Source organism: Haliotis cracherodii, unplaced genomic scaffold, assembly GCF_022045235.1.
Source record: "Haliotis cracherodii isolate W230 unplaced genomic scaffold, xgHalCrac1.p SCAF_8, whole genome shotgun sequence".
In the NCBI taxonomy this organism is placed as follows: Eukaryota; Metazoa; Mollusca; class Gastropoda; order Lepetellida; family Haliotidae; genus Haliotis; species Haliotis cracherodii.
In genome coordinates, this window is record NW_027266341.1 from 47,852,689 (window position 1) to 47,866,508 (window position 13,820).

At 40.9% G+C, this 13,820-nt stretch overlaps 1 protein-coding gene across 1 annotated transcript in view; it reads right to left on the reverse strand.

The window, feature by feature from the left end:
* Positions 1 to 13,820, reverse strand: part of LOC139449678 (protein inturned-like) — a 41,926-nt gene that overhangs the window by 25,722 nt on the left and 2,384 nt on the right. The window contains exon 2 of the mRNA XM_071231164.1: positions 1,411 to 1,646. Within this exon, the coding sequence (XP_071087265.1) occupies positions 1,411 to 1,499 (89 nt within the window). The 5' untranslated portion in view covers positions 1,500 to 1,646. The remainder of the gene's footprint in view (positions 1 to 1,410; positions 1,647 to 13,820) is intronic.

Below are 13,820 nucleotides of genomic sequence, written 5' to 3' on the forward strand. Positions count from 1 at the left end.
GTGTAAAAACTCATATATGAATCGGGATATTATCCCCATTCGTGTGTTGTAGACACTGGATATTATTTAATTTGAAAAGTCATAACGCCCGAACCATTCTGAATTCAATACTTGTAGGCATATATATTTTCAAAAGGCGAGTGGTTGACGCATTCTCTAATTAGGTTTGAAAACTACTCATCAAACATATGAACGGTCTGTAAAACATATATGTATTCGTACTATGTATACACGCATTGAAGGTGACTTCAACTTGGATTGTTTCGCTGACTTTTGTTTATTGAAACGATTTTAACCATCAGGTATGTATATACAATATACAATCGTTTAGGAACAGATTATGTGTTTAATGCAGTCCCAACAATAATAGTGATATTAATTACTTCGATTATTGTAAGAAACAAGAAACGTTTTAACGTCCATGTAAGTTTTAAAACGTTTGCAGTTCACGTTGTAGCGTAATGGTAATCATGATGATTATTATTATTATTAGAAGAAAGCAGTTTGAAGAAAGCGGATATCATCACAGCTTCTTACATTTGAATACTGATGGCAGATGTAGACTGACGGACAAAAGAAAGTATACACTCTTTTTTGATGGTGGCTAAAATAAATGAAATGGTTATTCGATGGTAACGTAATGGATACGGGTATATCGTAGTCTTTTTAGGACCTTATGTTTGTCGTGTTTCGGCGAGTGTTTTGAACAAGTAACCTTTTCATAAGATTAGGTCCATTTCATAGTGTTATGTCGAGCAATTAATATGTTACTGTAGACGTGAAAACCGATAGGCTATTGACGAACATCCATAGTCTTCTATGTGTATGTTAGTTCAGAGTGACAAAACAAATTTTCACAGTTATATTTTGGAAAGCATTGTCATCATGACAGGGTATAAATCAACGAAATGTCAATGTTTGTTTGCTATATGAAGGCGCTCTGTAAATAATGGAGTCTGGACCAGACAATCCAGTGACTGATATTGTGAGCAAAGAGGGGTACGATTTCACGCCATCAATCAAGTCACCGAGCCTGACCACCCGACCCATTTGGTCGCCCCTTACGCCTAGCAATGGTTGCTGGGGAGCTATTCTAAACCGGAATGCCCACGGGACTCACATCAATGTATTGATGCGGTGTTTAGTTTTCTGGACATGCATCTATGTATAACATTATAGCAATAATTATAAGCTACATATGCTAGTTAAATAGGATTTGTTATGTATTTCAACGTCAGTTTTAGTTTTAAACAATGGAAATTTGACGAGACAGTCGCACTATTTGATTGACTGCTTTCATCACTTTTTGTGTGTGCATAAATTAATATGACAGATTTTATTATACTGAAAACGAAAACTCTCAAAATTGAAAGGGGAAGGAAAAGTGAATGCATGTACAGTATGTCCTACCTCCGTGACAGTATCGTCCGCACGGTGTCGAAGTCCCTCTGTCGGCTGGTCGGTCTACATCTGGCTATGGGCGTCTTCACGCCAAACATTCTACACCGGAACCACTCGCGGCATCTACCTTGACACCCCCTACACCAGTCACAAGATCTTACGTCACAACAGCCGCAGACACAGCAACAGAATTACGTCATCGTCATCCTCTGTATCCATGACAGCGTAGGTTGTAGTTCTCCTTCCTGTACAAACACGAGATAATATGTTTGAATCGGGATGATTTGACATAGTTTATTAACACACAAAATTACTGTTTATTGTATCCACATGTGAAATAAATAACAGTAATTTGATTGTTAGATCATGTACGTTTGTGAAACAAATATCCTTCACTTGCGGATATTCAGACGAGGGTCGTTGATGCTGATATTGGATCTAAGAACAGACGCCTCACAAGCAATATACTGACTCATTTATAGAGACGCGTGTTCAGGTTCTCACATCTAATCAAAGTCCCAACCAGTACAACAAACCCACTATACAATCAACCCCGTGCGAGTGTAAGAGGTGGTTGTCTATATCAATTAAAACATTCGTGCGCGTTCCTTTTATGTAACGGGTAGCAATTTAGTCCAGAACAGAGACCCGACTTGTTCCTCTGTGGGCAGGGTCACGGCTCGAGGGGTACATTAATAAAGATGTGATAAAAAATCAGGGAAAGGAGAAATAAACAAGCCACTCACAGCATGTACAGAGAATCCCGAGTAGATACACTGACTTCCCTACACGGTTCACGGCAAGGGGCACACTCTTCTTCTATCGTTTCTCCTATATTTACATATTAATATCTGTCAAAGTGTTTCGGGGATTCATAAAGCGACATGCCTATCCAGTACTGTGTCATCTATCACACCGCAATGAAGCCTGAATGTCCGCTGTGATGTTTATGAAGGTGTTCTGTTTTCATGGACTTAATCCCATTACCCTTTCACACAACGCTCTTGCTACTTGTTGTGGATGAAAATAAATAACTTACCGCAACGTCATGGCACTAGAAGACTCTGGAGAAGGTGTATTTAAAGCATGGTTGTAATATATGGCTTTAACTGGAGGGCTCGGGGCAATACGCCTCATATAAATCATAACTGTACGAATACTAACGTTTGAACGTTTGGCAAATTACGACCTTCTATTGTACATTTGACGGCGTATGCTCGTAAAAATAGTTTTAATGTAATAAACTGCACAAATTTCTTTTTCTTCTTAGATTGGTACATGTTATGTTTCCTTTGAGTCTTTTTTACTAAAATAAGACCCAAATTGTCCCTTTCAAAAATAATACAATGTAACAGATAAAAGTCGAGACTGCAAGTTTCTTACAATAGTCAAGATACGATGTTTTTATCTTATAAACTGTGTATTACCTGGTACCCAGGTTATGTAAACAGTTATTCTGATATAAAATCCGAGAAAGGAATAAAAATCCCATTTATAAGTTCTGCGTAATTTATGTAAATGTACGAATATCAAATGAATGTTTTGATGCTTTGTATGTGATTGTCTTTGCCATTTAGGCCATGTAGTGAAGTTAAATATTATTTAAGCAGACATTTTCAGACAACTAAGCAGTAGTGTATTCATGATCCGAAAATAACTACAATCGGCCTTCTTTTGTAAATGAAGGTTGAGAAGATTCTTAATATAAAATAATTAATTTGTTCTAGAATTAGTGGGTTTTTTTCGTTATTTTCGTCATCAAGATGAGAGCGCATGCTCGAATCTCCAGAAATGACGTCATGATAGAACACTGTTTTATCATGAAATAAACCTGGTTCTTCATTGTTCTTTGCGATTTATCCATTTATGCCATGGCATGTACGGCTTCCATGGGTATTCACATTTCATCATGGTTTAGTTTCAGCTATTAAAGCCAGAGGTCCGAACGGGATATCAATACATTAACATTTACAAACGTAATACAAACACTCGATATCAATATTGATGATGTGACTTACATAGCGTCATGGCTTTAAATAGGTATTTTGATAGTTGTACAATTGCATATTTGAATTTAGAAGATATAAGATTTACAAAATACACTGTTGAAGGTTTAGTATGCTAATTATTAAGATGAATATAGATTTGTCTGTGTAAGGTCAGTAGAAGCATGGTATATGAGCAACAGCCTCCGTGGCCTAGTGGATCGAGTGTCTACCCGGAAAGCGAAAGTCGGTGGTTCGATCCCCGATCGAGTCTTACCAAAAGACGTTAAGATATGTCCCCACACGACGACGGGCACACCTGCCTACATCCTGCGAGCACACCTACCTACATCCTGCGAGCACCTGACTGTGCACATGGCAAAACAATCACAAGACACAACGGGTTCAGTTTTTAAAATAAATCTTCAAGTTTGAAGACAGATTCTGTATAACTCTCAGTTCAACAGAAACTTAAACCAGCATCTTAAGACCGTTGGCATATAAACACATGGTCGTCTCTTTCAACTCATTACGTCTGTTGTACCCCTTAAACCTACAATGGTCTTAAGTCTACAATACTCATGAGAGGGACATACGTCTACGCCATCTGATAGGGACGTTCGCAAAGTTGGATTTGTGCTGCACGTGCCGTTTACAGACATTATCATTGCTTATCATTGATTATCATTGATTATCTTTTTCACTAACATCCTCCAAAACGGCTGAAGTTCAACAGATGTGAGAAAACCCGTTAAATATGATGGCGGATCAGTAATTTCAGCAAAGGAAGACATCAACTGGGCAAAAGAAAGTATACGTTCGAAAATTTATCAAAACATTACAAACGTTATCAAAACGTTACCAGGCTGAAAACAGTCGCTCCAGCACTGCAAACATAACGTCCAAAACACATCACCATCGTATAACCATTTCACTGTTTGTTTCGTTTTTAGCCACCATCACACATGGGTGTTTACTTTCTTTGTCTGGAAGTTTACAGGTAGAGGAACAAAGTTACTAAAAACAAGTACAAATCACAGATTTACAAACGGAAGAACGATGGCTAAGAAACCACACACAATCTTTTTGTCGTGAAAGTATGACAAGACGTAGATACACGCTCATGTCATAAACTATTTAAGAGAAAAGATAAATAGTAGTAGATGTCGCTTACTTTGATGTCGTATATGATGCTGCTGAGGTCGTTTGAGAAACCACAGGTTAACCGCAGGAAGACAACCCATATCTATGTGCCTGGCACCCACAGACACAGAGCGTGAGGGAAACCCGACCTGTCCCACACCCAGACACACAGTGGCCGGGTATACGGGGAGACAATAGATAGATAGGGGGATTGTTGTGTCAACACGCGACCTCATTGCCGCGCAAGTACACCCTATATGTGTGTGTATAAGATCAAGATCCTCTCGACTGAAGGAGTTATCGGCCCTGATCTTCAAGAAGCTGGGCGTTGTGATGTTATATAACACGGGCGGGTGTATTCCGCTGATATATGAGACATTGTCCACAGCGAGAGGCTGGAGATTGACAAGTCGTCAAAATAGATTAAAAAGTATTAAAAAACTACTGACGTACAAAACGTTAAGGCCAAACTGGCCAGTTTCGAGCACCCGCAGATTCTAACGGGCGTAAAAGGCAAAGTATCGGTGCCAATTAACCGAATGAATCACTTAAAAAAACACACTTTAAAACGAACATACTCATTTACCAAATATCACTTTGTCAATATTCTAACGAAGGTTGCCAAACATGTTTTTGTATAATGAATCGTGACCAACTGACACATCTTAAGTGAGTGAGTTTGTGAGTTGGGTTTGACGCCGCTTTGAACAGTATTCCAGTTATTTCACGGTGTGTCAGCTTAATGTGGGAGAAAAGCCCGAAGTGATGAAGGTCCCAGACGTTAAGCACTTTCGTAAAACCCACGAGCATGGGTATGGTGCTGACAAACAAACAATCGGGCCGAACCGAGATTTGAACTTAGATTTGAACCGGCGTGCCCAACGGACTCAACTCTGCACAGCGAATTGTGGCGCCTCAGTCGACTGGGCCACCCGTGCCCCCGACATATCTCAAGGGCTAATGAGTTAGATGTCATGAACACGTGTTCCTCTTCAGTAAACCAAGGAAGTTAATCGCGGTCGACATGAGATTCGATTTCATGATCATACACGCAACTCTGCACAGCGAATTGCGGCGAATGGAATATCTTACCATTGAAATAGTACCCTGTCGTAACATCCAGTTCCCCTCCCTTCACGTGACTGTAACAACAAGTTTCCCTCCCTTCACGTGACTGTAACAACAAGTTTCCCCTATCTTCACGTGACTGTAATAAAAAGTTTCTTCTCTCTTCACGTGACTGTAGCAAGTTTCTTCTCTCTTCACGTGACTGTAGCAACTTTCCCCTCTCTTCACGTGACTGTAATATGTTTCCCCCCTCTTCACGTGACTGTAACACGTTTCCCCTCTCTTCACGTGACTGTAACACGTTTCCCCCCTCTTCACGTGACTGTAACACGTTTCCCCTCTCTTCACGTGACTGTAACACGTTTCCCCTCTCTTCACGCGACTGTAACACGTTTCCCCTCTCTTCACGTGACTGTAACACGTTTCCCCTCTCTTCGCGTGACTGTAACACGTTTCCCCACTCTAAACGTGACTGTAACACGTTTCCCCTCTCTTCACGTGACTGTAACACGTTTCCCCTCTCTTCACGTGACTGTAACACGTTTCCCCTCTCTTCGCGTGACTGTAACAAGTGTCTCCTCTCTTCACGTGACTGTAACACGTTTCCCCTCTCTTCACGTGACTGTAACAAGTTTCCCCTCTCTCCTCGTGACTGTAACAAGTGTCCCCTCTCTAAACGTGACTGTAACAAGAGGTTTCCTCTCTCTTCACGTGACTGTAACAAGTGTCCTCTCTCTTCACGTGACTGTAACAAGAGGTTTCCTCTCTCTTCGTGTGACTGTAACACGTTTCCCCTCACTTCACGTGACTGTAACAAGTGTCCCCTTTCTTTGCGTGACTGTAACACGTTTCCCCTCTCTTTGCGTGACTGTAACACGTTTCCCCTATCTTCACGTGACTGTAACAAGTGTCCCCTCTTTTCGCGTGACTGTAACAAGTGTCACCTCTCTTCACGAGACTGTAACAACACAAGATGAATCACATCGACCGGCGCCACAGCAGTTACACCATAGGCACAAATGATAGTGACCGTTACACCATAGGCACACATGATAGTGACCGTTACACCATCGGGCAGACATGATAGTGATCGTTACACCATCGGGCGTACATAATGGTGACCACAGGAAGGACGAGGTCTTCACAGGAGATCAGTGCTCCCTGACTGTACATGCGTAAATTGAAATACTGAACGAGGCTGACTACATACATACTATAGATGGAAATGTCTTGAGAGTCGTTCATGTCACATCACCGACAGGTTGCTCAAGGTCAGGTTGTAAAATGCGAGGTATGGCCAGAATACTAACTAACATATGAACCAGTGTACGCTAATCAATAAGGGCAGCCTCTGAAGAAATACAGCAACGCAGTACTTTCTCGTCAGAGTTTCAACAAGTGGTACATTGTCAGTGTATTTTGTTTAAACATATGTAACATACCGGTCGCTATATCTATACATGCAGGTTTGCGTGTGGGTAGTCCCTGCCTTTGAAAGTGCACTTCAAAGCTCTTGTAGGTAAGCTTATCATTTAGCTGCACTTGTGAATTCGTGAGTAGACAGGAGGGAAAAATATATAGCTATTGTACACAGGGACCTGGCGTTATTTTATTCTTTTTATGTTAGTTAGTTTCCGGTAGAGGTTTCATAACCGTGTGCCTTTAGGCTTCTCCTAGTGTTCACTTACACATAGCCACACCTGACATCATTTTCAATACAACAATGTCACGTTTCTAAAGCTGTGGCGAAAAAGGCTAATAAGCACTTCAGACAACATTAATATGGTGACTGTTCAATACCCGAGTCAACACCACATACATTCCCACCTCTGTTAACGGTGCGTATACCGCGTGCCTCCTTCTATCTCAAGGTAAATAAAGTGTTTGGACGAGTCTGGCGAGGTGCATGTCGCCTTCAATCGAAGTTCACCAACACAGCTTAGGCCCTGTCCATGTAGACCACCCCGCACACAGAACAATGGCAAATAGCAAAGTTCGTGCGAAGCAACTATGTTAACTATTTCGAAAGTCAACGATGACTAGGTTACGAGTTCTATTAATCCATATTGAGAGAATCCATAACTGTGTGAGGAGCTCATTGCCAACCCTCTGATCGGTATCCCGGGTTTGAACTCTTAACACTGCATTTATACATGGGCCAAAAATACCAGTTTAAATCCAATCTTAAACCATGCTTATAGTCATGCGTTTAATTAACGGGGCTTTAAAGGGAATCAAGCGGCTAAAAAGTACATATGACGGCCCCGGATACAGATTTATGTAATGGATATTACAGAGCCAGACGATGAAAGCATGTGTTCTGTGCGTGTCGGCGAGTCCCTCTGTAAAACACTCTACTGAGATACAAGGCAGTAGATATCGAGTGTAATTGTTGTCTGACTAATTACAGGTGGGACTCACACAACAACGTGGTCTAGCTCCGTGTGTCAATGCTGTAAATTACGAACTGCATTCTCCATGTCAGTCGGAGTGTCAATAGGCGACACGACCATACTACCGTGGTGTATCACAGGGGATCGATCATAATCGGTTGCTGCATAAATTCTTCTCTGAAAGGGGGAGATAAAATATATTTCCTATATTTTGTTGGTGCAACAAATATATTTTCTTCAAACAATTCTGAGCTGGGAATTCACTGGCCACCCTGAACGTACTTTTTAAACACGTGAAACTGACGCAACTATAGGTCATTATAGACTCGTGAAGATAGGGAAGGAATAGGTCTTCAGCAACCAATACTTGTCGTAAATGGCTTCTATGCTTGTCGTAAAAGGCGACTAACGGGATCGGGTGGTCAGGCTCACTGACTTGGTTGATGTATGTCATTGTATCCCAACTGCGTGGATCGATGCTCATGATATTAATCACTGGATTGTCTGGTCCAGACTCGATTATTTACAGACCGCCGTCATATAGCTGGAATATTGCAGAGTGCGGCGTTCAACAACAAACCAACCATCAACCAACCAACCAAATTGGTCATTATTGAAATCAATCGAGAAATTATATCAACCATAACATGGCCTAAGTCAGAGAAATCACTCGAATGTGTTGATTCCGGAAGTAGAATGATTTTTCCTTCACAATATGTTAAGTATAGAAGGGGGTGATGCTTAACGTCTTCTCCTGGTAAACATTCATATCGTGCTATTCCTGTATTATATATCGTTCTTTATTCGTGTATCGTTTACTCATCCTTCATATATCATGTTTTACTTGTCTATCCTATATATCTTATGCTCTTCTTATATATATCGACCGCCTCTGTGGTCTAGTGGTAGAGCGTCCGCCCGGAGAGGGGAAGGTCCCGGGTTCGATCCCCGGTCGCGTCATACCAAAAGACGTTAAAGGATGGTACTTGTTGTTACCCAGTCTGGCGCTCGGCATTTAGGTGCTAAAACAAGGACTGGTCGGCTCATAGTCAATATACTCTGTCTGAGTGGGGTATTCACGTTAAACTGCCACACAAACACACACACGTCTATGCACGTCGCTATAAAAGTAACGTGACGTTAAACCCCATTTCACCTCACACCTCACTAATATTTATCAAGCTAATCTAAAATATCATATGCTATAGGTAATGTGTTTTACACTTTAAATTTCACAAATAATATATATCATATCTTTCAATGCATGCATCTTGAATCAATGTCAGAGAAAAGGGGCTGCACCGTGTCTCCCGTTACAAGAGACAAAAGATGTATGATGTCGGCCCTAGATGTATAATGTCGGTCACACACAATCTTGGATCCGTTACTCTGTTTTTTACAATACATGAACACATCAAGCTGGAATCAGCGAGCCACGTGGCGACTGACATTACGATGTGCACAGGTCGAGTATACAGTGACAAATCCGTGACGAGAAGTGACTACAGTCACGACACGCCATGCAACAATACACGCCAGGCAAACCTTCAGATGTTAATCTCGGCTTGACCTGTACCCCGGGTAGTAAGAAAGTACTGCACACGCGATAGAGGACATATCACATCAGTTCCATCCACCCGGGCAGAGGAGGAGTGAGTGAGTGAGTGAGTATGGCTTTACGCCGCTTTAAGCTTCACACATTTTACCCATATAGGGAATCGAACCCGGGTCTTCGGCGTGACTAGCGAACGCTTTAACCACTAGGCTACCTGACCGCTCCAGAGGAGGAGAGACAATTCGGGGGATACACTGTATACAGTGACACCCCCTCAATCCGAACACCGTCAGTCTTGATACCCGCCATCACCATGGTTACTGTTGACAACCCCAGTCGGTAAGTGAAATCAACCATTTGGATCAAATGATCTGGTAAAATCACTTTGTGACCTTAAGTCATTGTTAAACTTACTAGGATATACAGCCGTTGTTATCAAATGACTGAATATAGCTTCAGTCATGTGTACCAAATGACTAACGTCGTAAATGTGAGGTTTTCTATTCCAAAATTTATATCTGCATCTTTTAGCATCGACACAGCTGAATTTCACAGTTTAGGTTACGGTGGCATAGCTGTTACGTAGAACATTGTTTTTCAGGCACCGCCTAGTCTTCAATCGGGTTGCCCTGTCGTCTTGTCAAATGAGTGAGTGAGTTGAGTTTAACGCAACTTTTAACATTATTCCAGTTATAAAGGCGTGTCAGCTTAATGTGGGAGGAAAGCCCCAAGTGATGCAGGTCTCAGACGTTTACCACTTCGGTGAAACCCACGAGCACGGGTATGGTGCTGACAAACCTAGACACATAATCGGGGCGAACCGGGATTCGAACCACAATCATAGGTTTCTGGCGTGCCCAAGGGACGCAACTCTGCACAGCGAATTGCGGCGCCTTAGACGACTGGGCTACCCGTACCCTCCTCTTATCAAATGAAGGACGTTCAATTTTTATCATTTAACAAAATGATTAGAAAGTTTAGTTATTTGGTTACATGGTTAGGTCACAGTCATTATATTCGATCCCCGGCCGCGTCATACCAAAAGACGTTAAAAGATGGTACTTGTTGTTACTCTGTCTGGCGCTCGGCATTAAAGGGCTAAAACAAGGACTGGCTCGGAGTCAGTATACTGTGTCTGAGTGGGGTATTCATGTTAAACTGCGGCATGGTATCTCAGTGGGCTAGCACTATAAATCGGCTAGCACTATAAATCGGCATCAGTCCGGACCAGTACAAGCAGCCACACACACACGTACATGCACGTCGCTATATAAGTGCAATAATTTTTGGCCGCGACGTTAAACCCCACCTCACCTCACCTCACCTCACCTCACCTCACCTCACCTCACAGTCATTATACCAAATGAATTAACGTTTTAGTCACTATATCAAATGAGTGATTTGACAGATTTGACGCTGCTATGCACACACGTGACATTACTCGCTGCCTATGAATCATGAATATGGACGATTTCCCTGGAAGCGATACTGTCTGCAAGCTCATTAAAATCAGATCTTAGTCCTCGCTACCGCTAAACAATAGCCTAGTTGTTAAAGCCCTCGCTCGTCTCGCCAAAGGCCCGGGTTCGATTCCTAATATGAATACAATGTCGTGCAGCCCATTTCTAGTGTGTCCCGCCGTAATATTACTGGAATATTGCTATAAGCGGCATAAAACCATACTCAATCACTCCAACAATAAAGTCGGCTTGACTTTCTACATTATACATTCACACAACTCGTTCTCAAAAGTTGTTTGATTAGGGTTACAACATTCATGGCCTCAGTCAATGTTAAAAACCCAACAGTTTTATGGTGGACATGTGGAGGACATTGTACCATATGACTTGTATCATGTGTTTCCTGTTTTTCAGGGGAACAATTGCCCTGCCTTAACATGTGTTTGTGACGAGTGCCCACGGTGGCAGGAAACGAACACCTGGTATCATCACCATATAATAGTGATTGATAAATACATAGTTATTATATACTAATCGGAATCGTACAATGTTCTATTGTTTCGGAAGATATTTCATATGATTATGGAAATGATTGCTTCGCTTATATTGCATTATTCTACAATGACGAACAGTTCAGTTCAACAAATACTTTTAAAATTCAAGCAGTATTGATGGTTATCGATAGGCAAGCCGGCCCCGTGAGGAGAGAACGTTAGTTTTGTATAGCAAGATCGTCTCTGACCACCTTTTCATATATAACACAAGTCCTTTCGTGTCAAAACATTGTCGTGTTGTTATATGTTAACCAAAACTTCAATTGATCAAATTCCACAATTTGTTTACAGTCATGCATAAAATGACCCTGTATCCAGTCTGGTTCAATATTCATATAACTACGGTTATAACGAACTCAAAAGGACCAATAATGTTAGTTCGTAATAACCGTAGGTTGTAAAAGCGTATATTCAGTATGTATACAACATATCGCGGGGCAAAAAATAAGTTCGTTATATCGGTCAGTTGACAAGATAGACACAATTTTTATGGATAACAACTTCTTTAATACTGGGAAAAGCTATCCATAAAAATTGTGTCTATCTTGTCATCCGTCAACTTCTAAGTAATGCCTATCAAACAATTTATCGGTCAGTTCGTTATAAGAGTCTTCGTTATAAACGTAGTTTACTGTACTGATTACAAGTTTATGCATTATAAGTAAAATAGTAATTCTGCAAGTTCCTATTGGTAAATAGAGAAACTGTTCTTGATAAAATGCTTCTCAATATTAAATGCACCAGCTTTTAGAATGTATATGGTAGTGTGTTACTTGACGGCGTGTTTGACGACCAGACTGAAGTCAGGCTAGCCCGTCACTTGTCCATGTGTGTATTTGTACAAGGTGATTTGCACCTGTATTCCACTATGTTGCTTCAACCACCAGCTGTTTGTCTACCTACACGTCAGAATAGGAAATACAGACAGTATACAAACACCTTATTATGAAACCTATTATGAATTCATTGAAACAAACAATCACGCGAACAAATAAGTTTATCATAATCGGCTACAGTCTTGAGACTCTTACGATTAAGTGGGTAACACAATTGATACTTCTGTCTTGATACGTTGACATTGGGCAAAGAAATTATAATGAGTCTAGGTTTGGAATACTGTTAGGAAAATGAAATATGTTGTTGCGAGGGATGGCTGAAAGGTATAACGGGCTGCGTTGAAGAGTTGGTTGCTAATTAATTTTCAATATAATCCGCTCCATGGTCCATACACTTCTGCAAACGACACTGGAGTGCCAGAATCCCACTGGTGTAGAAGACTTCGCCACAGCAGAAATTACGTCATTGTAATTATAATAAAGTTATTCAAAAATAAATAACGTCATCATACTTTGCATCATGTTTGCCAATCTGACGGTGCCAAATCTGGTAAATACGGAGGATGTTCAATGAGTTCAAAGCCATGGTCATGCATTGTTGCCATGTCGACAACAGACTTGTGCACAGGGACATTGTGGAAACCATACCTTCACGGAATTCTCCACGACGTTCAGCCTTGATAACCTTACGAAGTTGCATGTAGACAGATAAGGATGATATTGGCCTTGTGAATACAAGTATGATACACCAGTGCTGTGAGTACACATATGAAACACATGTGAAGTTAGGACCAAAATGAAACATATGTGTTGCGAGAACAAGTATAAAACACCTGTGTTGTAAACACAAATATGAAACACCTGTGTTTTGAGTACAAATGTGATACTCCTGTGCTTTGAGTACAAGTATGAAACACCTGTGTTGTGAGTACAAGTATGAAACGCCTGTTATGTAAACACAACTATGAAACACCTGTGTTGTGAGTACAAGTATGAAACACCTGTGTTGTAAACACAAATATGAAACACCTGTGTTGTAAACACAAATACGAAACACATGTGTTTTGAGTATAAGTATGAAACACCTGTGTTGTAAACACAAATATGAAACACCTGTGTTGTGAGTACAAGTATGAAACACCTGTGTTGTAAACACAAATATGAAACACTTGTGTTGTGAGTACAAATATGAAACTCTTGTGGTTTGAGTACAAATATGAAACTCCTGTGCTTTGCGTACAAGTATGAAACACCTGTGTTGTAAACACAAATAAGAAACACCTGTGTTGTGAGTACAAGTATGAAACACATGTGTTGTAATCACAAATATGAAACACCTGTGTTTTGAGTACAAGTATGAAACACCTGTGTTGTAAACACAAATATGAAACTCCTATGTTGTGAGTACAAATATGAAACACCTGT